The sequence below is a fragment of the Penicillium cataractarum genome (assembly GCF_028827025.1).
Source record: "Penicillium cataractarum strain IBT 29864 chromosome Unknown utg000008l, whole genome shotgun sequence".
NCBI classification, from domain to species: domain Eukaryota; kingdom Fungi; phylum Ascomycota; class Eurotiomycetes; order Eurotiales; family Aspergillaceae; genus Penicillium; species Penicillium cataractarum.
The window spans coordinates 494903-511736 of NW_026622744.1; the positions used below are offsets into that span (position 1 = coordinate 494903).

The 16834-nt window shown below is 51.4% G+C and overlaps 4 protein-coding genes across 4 annotated transcripts; 2 read left to right on the forward strand and 2 right to left on the reverse strand.

Moving 5' to 3' along the window:
- Positions 1–469: 469 nt before the first annotated feature.
- On the reverse strand, positions 470–1204 carry N7496_009297 (uncharacterized protein; the record flags this gene model as incomplete). The annotated part of the gene is made up of 2 exons (XM_056702211.1): positions 470–865; positions 1019–1204. The coding sequence occupies 2 exons, from the start codon at positions 1202–1204 to the stop codon at positions 470–472; spliced, it is 582 nt and encodes a 193-aa protein (XP_056551211.1).
- Positions 1205–12392: 11188 nt separating this feature from the next.
- Positions 12393–13640, forward strand: N7496_009298 (C2H2-type zinc finger protein; the record flags this gene model as incomplete). Its single annotated transcript, XM_056702212.1, has 1 exon — positions 12393–13640. One exon carries the CDS (start codon positions 12393–12395, stop codon positions 13638–13640), a length of 1248 nt encoding a protein of 415 aa, XP_056551212.1.
- Positions 13641–14556: 916 nt separating this feature from the next.
- On the reverse strand, positions 14557–14892 carry N7496_009299 (uncharacterized protein; the record flags this gene model as incomplete). Its single annotated transcript, XM_056702213.1, has 1 exon — positions 14557–14892. One exon carries the CDS (start codon positions 14890–14892, stop codon positions 14557–14559), a length of 336 nt encoding a protein of 111 aa, XP_056551213.1.
- Positions 14893–15285: 393 nt separating this feature from the next.
- On the forward strand, positions 15286–16275 carry N7496_009300 (uncharacterized protein; the record flags this gene model as incomplete). The annotated part of the gene is made up of 1 exon (XM_056702214.1): positions 15286–16275. The coding sequence occupies one exon, from the start codon at positions 15286–15288 to the stop codon at positions 16273–16275; it is 990 nt and encodes a 329-aa protein (XP_056551214.1).
- Positions 16276–16834: the final 559 nt, after the last annotated feature.

Below are 16834 nucleotides of genomic sequence, written 5' to 3' on the forward strand. Positions count from 1 at the left end.
AAGTGCGAACAGTAGAAGCTACAAACCCAACTCATGATAAGAACAAGAAGAGGGGATCATTTCATCATAGGAATCTTACTGGCCTGCTTTTGGACACCATAGGCATCAACAGGCCTCGCTGCGAAACATAACAGGCAATCCATTGACCAGTCATAGCTACCCAAATAGCTAACGCGATACGAGGAAGTGCGATTAAATAATGCGAGTCCTGCATTGTTACTATAACTATCCCTCGTAACAATACCACCACGACTAGCTATACACCGCGGAAAGCATCTAAACGCATCTGTACAAAACGCCTCTACCCACCAAAAAAAAAGAAAAAGAACCCAATCCCAGAAACGCCAATGGGTATCATAAGAAGATGTCACACAAACGCAGAACCAGCGCGAATGCCACCCAAAGCCAAGCTCAAACCAAGCAGCCCCCAATCTCACGAAAAGAAATCAAATCAAATCGCGGGTACACCCTAAGGCTGAAACCGCAATCTAAACTGACGACCCCTCCTCTCCTCACGAACGGTATACAAGAACCGCGCGATAGTCTCTTGCTCAGACAGGCCCACACTGTTAAAGTGTTTGCGAACGACCAGCGCGAATTGGTCCTTGCTCACGCGGTCTTGGCCGACGATGCGGTGCAGCGAAGACGAGGACTCGGCGTCTTGTGTGGTTGTACCGTTGCGCTCGCGGGTGGATGAGCGGGTTGATTGGGCGCGGCGAGCTGCGAGGGCTGTTGGGGAGCGCAGGCCGACGCCTTGGGAGAGGATGAGGCGGGAATAGTCTGTTGAGAAGGCGGAGGGGGTGGGGAGTTTGTGGACGTGGCGGTAGGCGTGGAGGATGTCGAGGGGGAGATCGGACCAGGGGACCTGTAGAGAGAACGGGGTGGTGCGTTAGCGAGGTTTTGTTCGAGGAATTGGCTGCTCTTTTCTCTCTCTCTCTCTTCTCTGACGTCGTTGGTTTGCCGCTCTGCGAGACTTCTCTCCTTTTCCCCGGTAGGGTTTGTTCAGTGCTGTACGTACCCTGGGCTGTTCCTCGATTGGTTGTTCGGTTGCTATAGGTGCGCTAGTCACGGAGGCCTTATCCTTGGCTGCTGTCCCGGTCTTTCGACTCTTTGGCGCGCTGGTTTTGAATTCTCGCGTGCCGCTGGAGGCTTCGGACCTCGAGTCGTCAACGATGGCGGCGGTGCGCTGGCGCGGGGGTGCCATGGTGTCAAGGGCCCGCTAGAAAGCGTGGAAGGAACACCGGGGATATCAATGGATGTTTAGGAGAGAGTAGACAGGAGCAATGCCGTACTCGATTGCTATACCAAGCTGAGAAGCTGGTCGCGGCGCACTGGACTCAAGCAGATTCTCCGCTTTTCAGGGCGGGAGAAGGTGGCAGAATGACCTGTCCGCTTTTAGTACGGCCGGACATTGCTCCGAAGTCGCGATAGCAGATGATAAGAGTCATAGTCATGAGGGAGAGATGGAATGGTCCATATTGAAGATGATAATGAGAAACTCGATAAGTATTTAGACTGTAGATGAGGTTGTGTCATTGACATTGACAAGATTTTGCAGTATAGAGCATGTCATACGTCATAGAACAGAATTGCAGTCTTCTACCGCGTACTGCACAAGTATACGACTGTATACCAGCCACTCCATAGAGGAGAGTCATAGACGTGTGCTGCTTTGTTATGTTGAGCCCCTCCACATCCACGTCCACCCTTACGAAAGGCAGCACCGCCAGGTCCCACAGGAAAAAAAATCAGACCGCTACATGCGGAGAAGAGGACAAGAAAACCTCCGCATATCGGCTAAGGGAATAAGAGATTGTTTAGTGGGGGACCGTCGGATCACCGTAATCGCCTGTATCCGAGTGGGGGAGAGGGCTTCCGAGGAATTGGAGTTGCACGATACAGTATCTCTGGAGTTCTCACAAGGCAGGTAAGACGAAGGTGCTTGTACACGACGCACATACAGTAGTCCATGGATGCACAAAGTGAACCAAGCAGAATTCGTGCATGGCTGCCGTTCAGGGTTACTTTTTTCCCATCCATTGGCACTATCCCAGGGGCAAACTTCAGCGCGGGTGGCCACCGAGGGAGAAGGTGCCTCGAGCCTCGGAAGAATCTCGGCAACAGTCCACATTCTCCCAGACCGGGAGAGAGCTGAAAGCTGAGCCCGAGCCTGATCCAGGGCATTAAGCGTGACTCGAGGGTCAATTCCCCAAAATCCCAACTCCCAAATGTGGAGATAAAAAGCACCAAAGAAACGAGCCACACAGGGCCGAGTTCACGAGCACGCCAGCCCGAGAGTCGGCATTGCCGTGCCGAGTACAGTCGCCGAGTGTTGCCGGGCCCGCGGCTCGGAATATCTCCATCGACTCCAGTCTTCAAAGTGGAGGAGAAGAGAAAGAAAAATTTTACATTGCGGAAGATCCCCGTGGGCGTTAGGTAAACCTGCTAGAAAAGGCTTCACCGGTCGGTCCCTTTTTAGCCTCACTACTCCGTACAGTACTTGCTCCGACCATCAAGAAAAAAAATTATTATAGGTTACAGTGAAAATTTGAATTCCTACTCCAACCCATCGTGAGATCTGCAATAGCCGGGCCCGCGATCCGTGGATGGCTTGCTTCTGAATTGTTCTATTCTTCCGTTAACCACAGTTTCTCTTGGACGAGTACTCCAGACGGGCCAGCCTCCACCATCATCGTGGAGCACTGGAGACTGAAAAAAAAGCCACACTAAGCCCCGCAACCATGCCAGAATGGCACAATTGCCCCTCGACCCTCGTCTTCCGACTTTTTCCGAGTTGTCCAGCTGCTACAGTTCCAATCCCAGCCCTATAGTAGTAGTAGCAGTAGGATTACCGAATACAGTATGTACCTATGGGCTGATGAAGCAGAGAGCCTGGACCCGGTGTGTACCTGCAGTAGCGAGGGGTTCTAGTCTAGTCGAAAGCTGTTCTCCGGTGTCGTCATTCCGTCATCCTGGACCGGTGCGGTATTGAGTACTGTGTGCTATACTGTAAATCCTCCGTGCTCTCAGCACGAAATCTCCGTGGATCATGATGACAGCTAATCTAAGTATACTATTGAAGACTATTGCAATGCAATTCATCTAATATTGTAGCATCTTGCCTAGTAGCGGTAGTTTCTACTCAATTCGGCCTACATCCCGAATAGTAACCTCCTCTCTCATGCCACGCGGGATAAACAGTCGATCATCCACGTAGCACCGATCAGACGATCATCAAACCAACGATCCGAAGACCCCATCACCCTCAACGAAGAAGATCTTGCGAGTGCACCAAATAATGGCATCATCCACCGCATAACCGCACAATCAACCATATCACCGGCCCCGGTAAAAAAAACCACCTCGGCAACACACATGGACTTCTCCCCCGACCGGCTTGATTGCTTGACTGCAAGCAAGGACAAGTGAGCCATATCCGTTAAACCGTAAACTCTGAAGAAGCCACTGATGACAGCCCGCATCAATCGCGATAAGCACATGTGTGCGGGCGTAGAGCTACCAGACACATGTGCTCTCGTCCTGCTGGCGGAGGGACATTTACATGTGAAACCCCTCCCCAACCAGAAGCTCTGCTGCTAGCTCGTGGAGAACTCTGGGGGATCTAGTCCCAGTCCCCCCTATCTAGCTAGATAAGTGTAACTAGCTCGTTACCCAGCGGGGGCAGCTCCCTATCCGTAAAGGAAGCTGCGAAACAGCCCGGAATAATACCTCGCGAAGCTCGCAAAGCTCGCAATACTCGCAAGAATATGCATGACACGTGAAAGCGAGAGTGGCCAGCATGTACCTGTATCTCTATTTGCTTCTTCCCCTTCAAATTGGGACCGGAGTTCATCCTAGATCACGCTCAATCCCGGTTCCCTAGTTCATTGCTGCATCTGGATCCCGAGTCAAGAGCCGGGTTTTCTGTTTCTGGGCTTATCAGCTCATTCCCACTGCCTGGTGGACAAAAGTGGTGGTGGACATAGGGAAGGTGCTCATTGGTAGATAAGCAGGTGCTCGATATCACTGTGGCGGCGACCTGTCATATCAAGCTATACTTGAGAGTTCAAGCCAGTCTCCGTGTCTGTTCGGTTGAGGACCGGGCAAATGCAAGTGCTAGTACTCCGTATATTGCATACATGATCCTCCCGGTGAGTTCAATAGTAACCCCGCCGTGCGAACAATAGTAGAGCGTGATAATAAACCACACGTTCGCAGGAATTTAGTGGCTGAAGGACCTCTTGTCGATCGCCGCGACCGCCAGGGGCCATTTCCTCTTTCTCCCCCGCCGCGCGGAGGCTAAGACGGGCTTAGTAGAGTAAGTAGACCGGGATGGACTAGATTACAACATTATTACCAGATTAGGGCATGAAGTGGGCAAAAATATTGAGTAGTGGTAACAAACATCCGCGAGTATGGGGTAAGCCAAAATAGATACAAAACTACCGTATGAGAAAATCGTACACAATTAACCCCCCCCCCCCCCCCTTTTTGAATTTTGTTTCGCTATTAGTCAAGCATTAAATCCCTCCAGTTAAAGAAAACAATTGCCTCAAAGCGGGAACGTAAAAAGTGGAGCGGGGCGATGGAGAGAGAGAGGGAGTTATTCGACCCTCACCGAGAACTGGATACAAAAGAATTGTGCGGAAGCAGTTTTTTAGCACCATCCTAAATGCGGGCCTTGAGTGTCCACTCCTCCGCTGCTCTGCCGGTGCGGCAAAGTTTTTTTTTTATTCTCTTGCATGTCAATTGCCCCTCCTCGATCCCCCTTTTTACCATCTATCATTATCAATTGTTTCCCTCTCCATAGTTTGTATGCTCTACTATAGATTGTTCCGTCCATCCATTGCGTGATTGTTAGGAAATCCCCTATCTACACAAATCAACCAATCTGATCTCGGACTCCGGCACGCCCCGCATCCTGGGGACGGTGATATCAGCATGATGCGCCTACGAGCTTTCATTGGGCCAGGGGAATCTGTTCCAGAAGCTGTGGATCGCGGATCGCTCGCCTTGGCGTTGGGGCAAGAGTGCGTGTGTCGAAGACTCAGGTGGTGTGTGGTTATAGCATGACTGTCCTCCGACCCGGAGAAAACTTTGTACGGAGGATACTGTACCACCGTACTTGGCCGGCCTTTGCCGTTTATTCCGTCTACCCGGATATCCGGATGGAGGGTAATCTCTTAGGTAAAGTGCCCCCAGGGAGGTTGCACCAGTCCTGTTAGGGAGGCCTGTAGCCTACAGTACTACTACTACTACTAGGCCAGTGGCCTTTCCCCCACGCCCATACAGAGTAACTGGACCCGACCGCTATCTTCGACCCCTCGTTTATTATATGTGGACGAATCAGGGTATTGTAATGATACTGTGGTAACTACGTTAGTAACAGGCTACCACCATACTCCCTACAATGCCCACGGATAATTTTCCTAGGAGGGCAATTTAAGGACCATACTCTAGCCTCCATCCCCTTTCTCCGCGAACCTAAACCTACCCCGGATTTGAGGGAAACTCGTCTCCCCCGCATTGAGAACCTGCCAAGCACGGCGAAATGTCACCCTCGTCTCGAGGGGGAGAAAGGCATGTTGCAACATTATCGAAAGGGTGGGAAATTTTTGGTTCAAAAATTAAAAATCTAGGCTTATCGATGCGACCTAGCCCCTGGCGGCTCTAGGAAATGCGTCGGGGACGGTGGAATGTAATCTGTCAAGTTTTTAACCCTGGCAGCCCGGGTTAGACTTGCAGCTGCCAGCTAATAGCTACTACACCGCAGGGGGGAGGGAACAGTACTCTAGGGCACAGGGCTTAGGGTGTACCCTACCTCTACCTGGGTGTCTACAGTACGGTCAACCTGACAGATAAGCATTAGGTAACGATATCTATCAACCACAGTCCATGCCTGTCACGCCAGTGCAGAGTGCAGGCGTGGCTGAACCCTCACCAGTCAGTCCATCCCAAACCCATGAACCGTCGTGTGTTCCCCCGTGGCGCGGGCTGCGAGTTTCACCCGCAGGCCCGTAGGCCCGCACAGCCCGCGGGGAGTAATCGGGGCGATTGGAAATGAAACGGAGGGCGATGAATCCCCGATCCTGGTCTGGTCTGGTCCTGGTAGAGGTCTACGTCTACCGCCTCTCCCCGGGGCCAGCACGTCATGACTCAACCCGCAAGGGGGGTGGTCGGGAGGCTGAGACTGGTTGGATTTTGGGGGGTTGCGCAACTTTGTCTAGACTGGGTGTGATATGCGCCCTATTGAAGCAATCGGTGTTTTTTTGGCGTGGCCTATGAAGGGGTCTAGTAGGGACGGGATGGGTTGAGCTGAGCTGAGCTGAGCTTGCCTTTCCCTAGGAGAGACCGGGGTGGAATGTGGATGGTCCGCTTATCGTTCGTTTCCCGCCCTGCAGGATAATCTGGGGGATCGGACTGTGGAGATGTGACAAGTTTTGATAACGTAGGATATTTCACTCTGTTCGGATTGTGACTTAGCTATGACTAAGAGTATATCACCTTGCCTGTAGAATTCGGGTGATATACTTTTCTGTAGTTAGTTCTCTTTGGGTTTTCCTTATGAGACACCTCCGGAATAGGGGGTAGAACGGGGAAGGAATCAATCACGAGAGAAACTCGGAAACTCGGACTGGTTCGATAGATCTAGCAATTACGCGATCAGGATGCGTTGGTCATTTTCATGACTGTCCAATTCCCACGTCTCCCTCTGATCGTCCAACCGCATCTCATTCTGAGAAAAGAAAAAAAAAAAAAAAGAGGAACTTGCCACCTGATACGATAATGATGTGAGCACTCGAACTATCCGCCGTATGCGGGAGAGAAATATTAGATGAAAAAGATATGAGGAAATGAGGTGCTCGCCATTCAAACTTTGCACCATTCCCCGGAATGGCGTCATGGCCACTGCGGGGGAAAGCTCAATCTCTAATTACCCCGTCTTTCCGCGGACGCGGTGTGCCAATCTCTGACGCCTCCAGCTCGTTCCCCAAATAATGTGTATCAGCGATGTCGGACGATAAGAACCAGTCAATTCGAGCCCTGGCCTCACACGGGCTCTCCTCCAGGCCCGGCGATCGCGGAAGGTAGGAAAGCTCTTTGCTTATCATGCTGCACGACTAGGTTTATCCCTGCCGGAATGATAAGCATGATACGTGTTGGCATTCGAATATTCAATGAGAAAGTACCGGACCGAGTTCGGGAGTATATATGGACGTAAGTTAGTGGATGGCTTTGGGTGACCCGTTATCGGGAAGGATCTGATGATCGATCGTGAATAGATAATGTCATTATTCACGCCTAAACTTGGAGATTGCGGGGTAGACCAGTGTCGGGCGTAAAGTTGGGAAGATCATTCGGGGTCGCTCCAAACTTTGTCGGGGCGATCGTCTCCCCCGGAACCACACTGGCGGGGGAAGTGGGCGAGAGTCCAGCAAATAATGACTAAAAGGGAAAGAGAGAGAAGAAGGAAGAAGAAAAAAGAGACTCAAGGATCAAAATCAAACTTTCTTGTCTTTCATCCAGTCGTCGTTCATGGTGAATGATAACGAGAACGACGCATTCGGCGAGTCCTGCCCCCTTCGGTCGGCAAATGACACAAAAATGTGTAGCCTGGCCTTCCCCACGCTCTACTGGCTATAGCAGGTGGATAATTATGTCGATCCGTGCGATCGCGGGGCACGATCTCCAGGACTGGAGAGAAATCTCTGCACGGTTCGTTGGGGGGAAAGTAAGACGAGAGAAAAATATTCAGATTTTTTTTGGGAGACATCCATTCTTCATTCGTTTATGGATATAGATATCATTTAGCCACGGAAGCTAGATTCCGGCTGACGGGCCAAACGGGAGATATATTTCTGTGACATGTGGACAAGTTCTACAACAGATACGGAGGGCAGAATGCAAGAATGGCGATATCGAGAGGTATTCGTCAGTAAGCTGAAACAGCTATCGCATCTCGAACAAAGATAGGTTGACAGGTTGCAGTAACGCGTAAGAAGAAATAAGACGGTTTCAGGAGATCAGCCTACAAGAACGTCTGGATAGACGGCCTTAGTTCTCCGGACAGGGCTACAGAGTATGTACAGGGTACCTTCTCGGCAAAATACGGGTAATTGGCTGATGAATGGGAAATATGGGAACTCTGTACTGTACCTGCTTGGGGCTGGGCAAAAACTGCCCCTCTCTTGCAGATCGACCGCGCCGAATCCGGAGGTTCTCCAGGATGGCGCCATTCCCCGTGGAGAAAAGCGGAGGGTTTAAACCTACTTTAGGTCACACAGTGCACAAAAGTGTAGACTTTATTTTTGTTCATTTTTGAACAGGTCAAGAGGACGTATGACAGTGGCAGTGTCCGGTGGGGTTACCCGAATAGGTCATCCTGATAGACGGGCAAAAGGACTCCGTTGTGCGTACAGAGTACTTTACCCCCGTCGGCATTCGACCCGGCAGCCCGTAGTAGTTAACTTACCATAGTACTTACTGTCCAGGATTATGTGGAGATGTGGCCTTATCCCAATCTTTGGATACCCCCCACGAACAAAACTAACCATGACTAGTTCACTCAATAACCCACGGAGTCCGGAGTAGATACGACCGAATGTAAGCTACGACGATTAAACGATGCTAATCCGGGGACCCCGACCAAAGGAAAAATCTCCCCTCAATTATCCCGCCACGGAGAAACCTCCATGGATGCGGAGATCCGCCGACTCAAAGGGGGATATCTGAAAGCTGCCAAAAAAAAAATTGTTGCCACTATCTTGGTCACTGCTCGACCTATAGGATGCTAGTCCGGGGGTGTTAGGTGTAGATTAATATCGACAAAGAAAGAAGAGAGCTACACCTTGGTTGACACTGCAGTAGTACCTACTGGCTAGAACCAGCGGCTGCTTAAGATCTGCGACTAAATGGCTCCATCCCTGCTGCACGTATGCAGGTCACGCCCACCGCCCTGGATCTCGAACTGCTCTAAGAGCATGGGGTGGTTTATTTTGGTGAAAGGGGGTATATTCGGGAGAGACCAGGGCGAAGACGTGCACGCACGGGGTTATAGAGTAGACTTCCTTGTTACGTAGGTGTTTGAGAAATTGGGGGCTTTTTTTCCCCTTTCATGAGATGTCTAGGCTGGAACAATAATAATGAATAATTGTTTTTCTATATCAAGTATGTGTGGAATATTATGGTCGGGAAGGGGCTAGGATTACCTTTCCTAGACATCAATCGATCGCCTCATTTTCTCTCTTGGTCACGATCCAACCAAATTCGCAATCCTCGGCACATGGGGGGATAATTCATCGCCTCGCCGAAATTGGGCCGACCAACTCGGCTGTGGGGAGGGTCTTGCCGAGTGGGCGTATCTTTCTTTATCCACGCCCATGGGGCGGTTATTATCATCCCATGGGGTCGCGTCTTGGGGGTGGAAACTGGAGATGGTCCTTCTCCCTTTGTGGGCACGCCAAACATCAAACATGGGACACTCTTCCCCACCAGGTTGGTCAGGCGCCCGGGTTTATCGCTTAATGATGGTAGCTTTTATTCCGTATGGGGTAGTTACGATAGGCGTGTGAGATAGCAAATCATCCCGACCGGTAAATCTCCGGTCCATTGTCCGGTGTACAGTACTGGACTCCGGACTCCATACTCCAGACTCGAGCAATTTTGGTGGCTGCCTTCCGGGGGAGCATGAACCTGTGCTACCACAGGAGAATTTTAATTCGATGACAACAAGGATAATATCCTACGGGGCACGGCTGACGGGGAGAGACACCGTGGGCGCTGGGGGCGCTGAGAAAGGGCTCTTGCAAATTTCCGATTCAGCCGTAGCCAGCCATGGTGCAACCTGAGAGACTCTACAGTGCACTCTACAGTACTACTGGATAGGAACGTGCCCAGTGTACTCCGTACATCAGGGCGAAAAAAAAGGAAACAATAAAAATGACAGAACGAGATCGAGCCTGGCTCTTCCGAGCTGAGCTGACAGCCTGCGCGCATGCGATTCGCAGAAAAGATTCGCATTTGGCCGGCGCGAGATGCGGCTTTGCGGCTGCAGGGTGCGTCGCCAATCGTCAATAATTGGACGATCCGCGCCTATCAGTTGGTATCAAGGTGAGCGTATCGCTGGATCATCTTCGAGCATGTACGTCTGGTACTTTTGAGGTTGGTCTTGTTTTGTCTGGGGTTGGACTCGCAGTGACCATTCTGCGTAGCATGATAGGATGTTTAAAGTATGAAGCACAGGTGTAGCTCTCCGTATCCTCCGTCTCAAGGACGGGGAAGGGTGCTCACGGTCCTCCACAAAATCCGGGGTATTTCATACTACGTGCGCTACCTTCGCCGTAGCTTTGTCGGTGGTTTATCGGCGAACCTGATTCGCGTATTGAATTAACGAATGGGTGTCCGAAACAGATACCTTATAGTCACGATCGTAGCATCCAAACACAAAATAGAATATCAGTACCATTTGAGCTACAACATATAATTAGATCGACTGGTTCCAAGACAATTCCAATGTGACCCGACTTGTTTTCGTGCGAGCCTCGGGGAGGATTAGCAGGATGACCTCTCGACCTTTCCCCATGACTAAATCATGCCCAAATCATGTATCATGAGTCGACATCATCGATGATCCTCCCCTTCGTCACGGGCGGGAAGGCGGAGGAAAGTTGGGGGTGGCCCGATCGGCGACAAAGAAGAGCTCCTTATCTCTACAGTAGATTCTGGTATGTTTTAGACTAAATGCAAAGACTACTCGATACGGAGAAGGGGATCGTCTCTAAAGGGTCGTTAAGGTTCTTTGTTTGCCCCGGGATTCCAAGATCATGTACAGATACATTGGGTCTGGACTGTTCCGGTCCTTCCATGATCTGATCTTTCTAGGAGGGGGAAGTGATTATTAGTGTACGTCCTTCGTCATCGCCACATGTGATGCCATCATCGTTTATCATCCATTTTACCCATCCTTTCTTCCGGAGAGGTTCTACAAAGTTAAGGAAATGAGGAAAGCCTATTTATCTCTGTGAGAGTCACTAAAGAAGAGTAACTATGAGACGGGAAAATGAGGGGGTGGGGGAAGGAAACAAAGCAATGATCATAGTTGATAGAATCACCATGGTCATGCCCCCCCCCCCCTCTACTCCAAAGATACCAAGATAAGGGAGGTGGAAAAGCCCCAGCTTTCTCCAGACGCGCGATAGCCGGAAGTGGCCGTACGGAGTACAAGAATGGAGTATGGAGTATGGAGTACGGAGAGTACGGAGGGGGGGAAGTAGAAAGGGCCACGCACCGCGGGATCAGGCCACGGTTCTTCAGGAATGGGCATGAGATAATCAAGAGGACCTTCGGTGTCGTCGTAGTCCGGAAAGTCGCCCTGGTCCCCACATCTTGCGGTATGGAGTACGTTGCCCAGACCTTTTTGGGTTCGGTTTTTTTTTGAATTCTTTTTTCCCTTTGCCCCCCTTCCCCGACACGCCATCCAAGCCGGCCATCAGATTATGCCGAACTGTCCTCCCTACCGCAGTTCGTAATCGATGTTAATACTAACGCTTTTAACCGTATATCTCTATAGTTGTATAGTTCTATAGTCATGGAGAATATTAGGAATCGAGGCTACTTGGATATTCTAAGTGTTGCACTATCGTAGTACCTTAATGTTCCTATCGAGAATAAATTTTCTCTTAGCCGGAGTTGGTCCAAAGACGATCTTCCCGGTGCACGTTGCCTACCTTTTTGTGCTTTTCTTTTTTTTTCTTATCCCCATTCGGGTGTTTCTCCCATTTTTTTTCACCGATTTTTTCCCTTTTCGCCCCCCCCAGTCCCTGTTCCCCCACACCGTCCTCAACCTTGTTACGATCCGATAAGTTCTGCTCCCCTTGAGACTCTGATTTTTCCTTTTTTCTTTTTTTTTTTTTTTTTCTCGTCCTTTTTCTCCATTCTGATTTTCTGAGTTTTTTTTTTTTTTTTCCTCCTCCCAAAAAACCCAACTCGCGCCGATTCCGAGCCCTCCCCGATTTCTCCCTTCCTCATTTTTCCCCTCCATTCCTCATACTCCCCTCCTTCCCCCTTCCTTTATCATCTCCTGCTCCCCAGATCGCCGTCTCCAGATTCTTTTCTTTCTGTCTTTCCTGCATCCCCATACTTTCCCCCTGTGCACTACTTCTCGCACTACACCACTCCTCTGTCCCTGGTCCGAGGTTTACAAACACCCTATAACGATCATCCCGTCGCTGATCTGATCGCCCGGAACGATTACAGCTCTGGACCACCACCCCTGCAATAAATTGTCCGCCTCGGCACAACCTCGCCCCCCTCTCTGCAAAAAGAAAGGAATCATCCACCGGTCTAGATATCCGGTCTACATTCCTCCCTTCCCCCTCAAGGAGATAATTCACATGTCTCCCCCGGCCTCAGTGGGTTTCTCCAATCTACTGAACCCTCAAGAAGCAGCGGATTCGGCCTCGCCCACCACTGCCCAACCTACTTCGTCTCCCTCGTCAGACCCTTCCATGGCTTCTTCCGTCAGCTTGTTGCCGCCTCTCATGAAGGGTGCTCGTCCTGCCAACGAGGAGGTCCGTCAGGATCTTCCCCGGCCTTACAAATGTCCTCTTTGCGACCGGGCCTTCCACCGCCTGGAACATCAGACTCGTCACATTCGGACGCATACCGGTGAAAAGCCCCATGCTTGCCAGTTCCCCGGCTGCACCAAGCGCTTCAGCCGCTCGGATGAGTTGACTCGTCACTCGCGCATTCACAACAACCCCAACTCCCGTCGAAGCAACAAGGCCCAGCACCTCGCTGCGGCTGCAGCGGCTGCAGCTGGCCAGGATGCTGCCATGGTTAATGCGGCCAACATGATGCCCCCTCCTAGCAAGCCTATTACTCGTTCTGCGCCAGTTTCTCAGATTGGCTCTCCGGACGTTTCTCCGCCTCACTCTTTCTCCAACTATGCCAACCACATGCGCTCCAACCTGGGCCCTTACTCGCGCACCTCGGAGCGCGCTTCTTCCGGTATGGACATCAATCTGTTGGCCACTGCAGCCTCGCAAGTTGAGCGAGATGACCACCTGGGCTTCCACGGATCGCGACACCACATGTATGGATCGCGCCATCACGGCCGTGGTCTGCCTTCGCTCTCCGCCTATGCGATCTCTCAGAACATGACTCGGTCGCACTCCAACGATGACGATGATGGATACGGGCACCGCGTCAAGCGCTCGCGTCCCAACTCTCCCAACTCTACTGCTCCTTCGTCTCCTACCTTCTCTCACGACTCGCTCTCTCCTACCCCTGACCACACTCCTCTCGCTACTCCCGCGCACTCTCCTCGTCTGCGCCCTCTTGGAGCTAATGAGCTACACCTGCCTTCCATCCGCCACCTGTCTCTCCAGCACACTCCCGCGCTCGCCCCCATGGAGCCCGCCCCCGAGGGTCCCAACTACTACAGCCCCGGCCAGGGTCACATGGGTCCCAGCATCACAGACATCATGTCAAAACCGGACGGTACGCAGCGCAAGCTGCCCGTGCCGCAGGTCCCCAAGGTTGCGGTACAGGACATGCTTAACCCGCCTACTGGATTCTCTTCGATGTCTTCGTCGACGAACAATTCCGTTGCGGGTGGTGATCTGGCCGACCGCTTCTGATCTTTCTCTTCTCCTCGTGTGACTGCCCTCCTCGCGTCCCACATTCTTATGTCTTCTTTTGAATTTGCTGTTATGCGCGCTACGAAACGATATAGACTTGTGCATTTTTCTGGGTTGCAGGCATCAACGGTGTCGGTTTTGGATGGATCGGTGTACCTCTTTCTCTTCTCTTTTCCTTATCTTTGCTTGATCAAGGCGTCTCTTACCAAATAGATGGGCTGGGAAATTCTCCATGGCTGTTTTTTTTTTCCTTTTCTCTACTTCTTTTCTTTCTCCCCTTCCTTCGCGTCCAAAATTCTTTTCTCTTGTGATTCTCCTCTCCGAGGCCTCTGGTCTCTATTTTATACATCTATGATGTTTCCTATCTTACCTCAACTCTCTTAATTAGCTCTCCTGGCTTCGGCTTGGAAATATGAAAGAAAATCTTCTATATTCAATACCTCAATTCTATCTGTAAATCATCCTGCAATTTGTATTCCAGAGTATCAATTTCATCAGTTTAGGGCTGAGATTCAGCCCTCTCCAAGAGTTGAGATGCCACCTGGCTAGACTGGGAATCTTACCTGTGACAGTGACAGCATAAGGATACTACCATATCATCTTGCCATTGTCTAATCTCCTACAAAGAAATCAATCGACCTCACCTCCACCAGACAATATCAATCAAATACTACATCCATCCCAAGTCCTCAATAATCTCCTACAGTACTACTACTATATTAGCGCATCCTCAAACATTAGCCCCTCCACCCCGCCTCCCCTCCATCTTAGCGCCGAAAAAAAAGACAACCGCATCAACGGCAATTCCGTCAGGAAAAGCCTAATGCACCCAATCCTCAGCGTGTACCGCACCAGCTCGACCCCACAACTCTTCACCATCCCCTCTGGCAACAACGTGCCTGCACCCTCGAGCCTTCTACAGCGCTAGAATCGGTGCTTGCTGTGCGTTGCGGGGCTCCACTTCATTGCGGTACGTGTCCGCGGGCTTGGACTGGTCGGGCTCCGGTAAGGTGGTGCTGGTGCTGGGAATAGATGTCGTGCATTGCTGACGGGTGTGGTTGACTAAGGTAGGGGTACGTCCGTTCTCTGCGTCTGCAGGCTGTCGGGTAGGGAAGGGTATAGGTACCTGGACTGGACTGGACTGGACCTGCGGTATTGTGATTTCGTCGTGGCTGGTGAGGCGAGTGTTGACGGGTATAGTTGTAGGGCTGGATGGTAAATGTAAGTATATCAAGTCTCTCTCCGTCTCCATGTCTGGGCTATTCTGTCCTCCTCCTCCCCCAACGTGTACAATCGGGAGGTGTACTGTACAAGGTCTTCCCCCGATACTCAATACCCAATACCCTGTGGTAAATACTCATGGTACCCTATCTCCGGCCCTCCGGTGAACGAACAACCCAACAGAGCCCCAGGGCCCCGTGAATTCCCCGCGCCATCGCACGGAGCATGTCGGAGCAGGACAGGGCGCAAATCAGCAAGATCAAGAAAAAACTGACAGGGACCCCCGCCTCAGATTATTTCATACCTCAGCCTCAGTGCCGCTCCCCCGAAACGTAACAGAAGTACCAAGACTCGCAAGATCCTAGATCGAGGTTTCTGCATATTCGGCGCTCTCACATACACACACCCCGCGACGCCTACCCAGATGCCTGGCAGCAACCCTATCCGCAAAAAGCAAAGTGAGGTGATCATCCGTGCCACCCGGATGCCATCTTCTTCCCCGCCGACTGTTCCGGGCCTGACGAGCGGGTCGGAGTCTGCGTCGATCTCGTCGGTGGAGACGAGGTCTGATGGCGGGTCGGTCGTGATGTTTGCTCCCATGTCTGGTCGGGTCCTCGGTCCTGCTTTTGTGGCGAGAGGTGAGCGGGACTCTGGACTAGAGGAGAGTGGCATGGCGCCCGTTATCACGGGGAGGACGGGTGGGCGTGTCCGCTCACAAGCATCGTCTTCGTCGTGGAGTACAGCCGCGCCGTCGGTGAGTTCTGCGGTTCCGTCGTTGGCGGGTTCAGATATAAATCTGAATGCGAACCCGAGCACGGATCTGGATCTAGATCCGAGGCCCGTCGAATCTGGGATTTATGCATGTCTTTTCCACATGCTGGACTGCCATGATACCTTCGACGATGCCATGCAGTGGAGGACTCACGTCCTAAGTCATTTCCGCACACACCCACCACCACGAACAGCACGATGCCCCCTCTGCCCAGACACAGAGTTCATCGACCAAGACCCAGGCTCAGACCGATCCTCTCTACCCAGTCCGACATCACAAACTGATACGAACACTTTCAACCCCCCACCCAGAATGGAAGTCTCCTCCCAAGACCACCCTTCCGCATGGGACCGCCTACTCAACCACGTCGCCGCAGACCACTACCAGCATGGCCAGACGCTAGCCGGGAGTAGACCCAATTTCGAGTTGATGCGCTACCTGTACGGACGACGGATCATTTCGGATGCCCAGTTCAAGGCGATGCAGCTTGCGCCTGCGCCGTCGAGTCCGGCATATCACCGCTCGCAGGATGGCGTGCGTGCTAGCATTGGGTCTGCGGATGAGCCGTATTGTGCGCCGTATAGTCGGCGGAGGGAGGAGAGGATGCGTGGGCAACAGAGGGGGGTTAGTGTGGTGTTATGAGGGGAGGTGATGGGAGGTTGAGTTGATGGGGAGATGATGAGGTGTGGGTGAGGGTGAGGTTGATGGTTTGACATAAAAAATGGGGTTTGTGATGGATTCTCTTGAGCGTTTTGCGATTGGACTCGACGTTGCCTTTTTGGTTCTGATTTGTTTTGAATTATTCCCCCTTTCGTCTTTGTCGGTAGCCTTTTTTTTCGCTTTTTCTTCTGTTGTATAGTTGTATTTTGTGTGGTGGGTTGCACTTCAACACTATGTATGCTGGCTTTGTATTGGTTTGGACCTGATAGTTGAGTTAGCGGGTCTCTCGAGACAGCGGATCTGGACTTGCCCTCAGGATCTGTTTGGACAACACTGATTGAGACCTTTTATCGCCGGGTTAAGTGGCTTTTTTGTCTCCCTTCGAGATCTATGACAAGTCGAGATAGGTCACCTGATACCATATACCAGGTCACATGACATGCCTGTTTCGATAGATCAGATTGTCGATTGACCGTACTAGGGAGATCAAAGACTGGCTCCCTCACGAGTGACTGTCAATGAAGTCAAGTATAGTTATTAG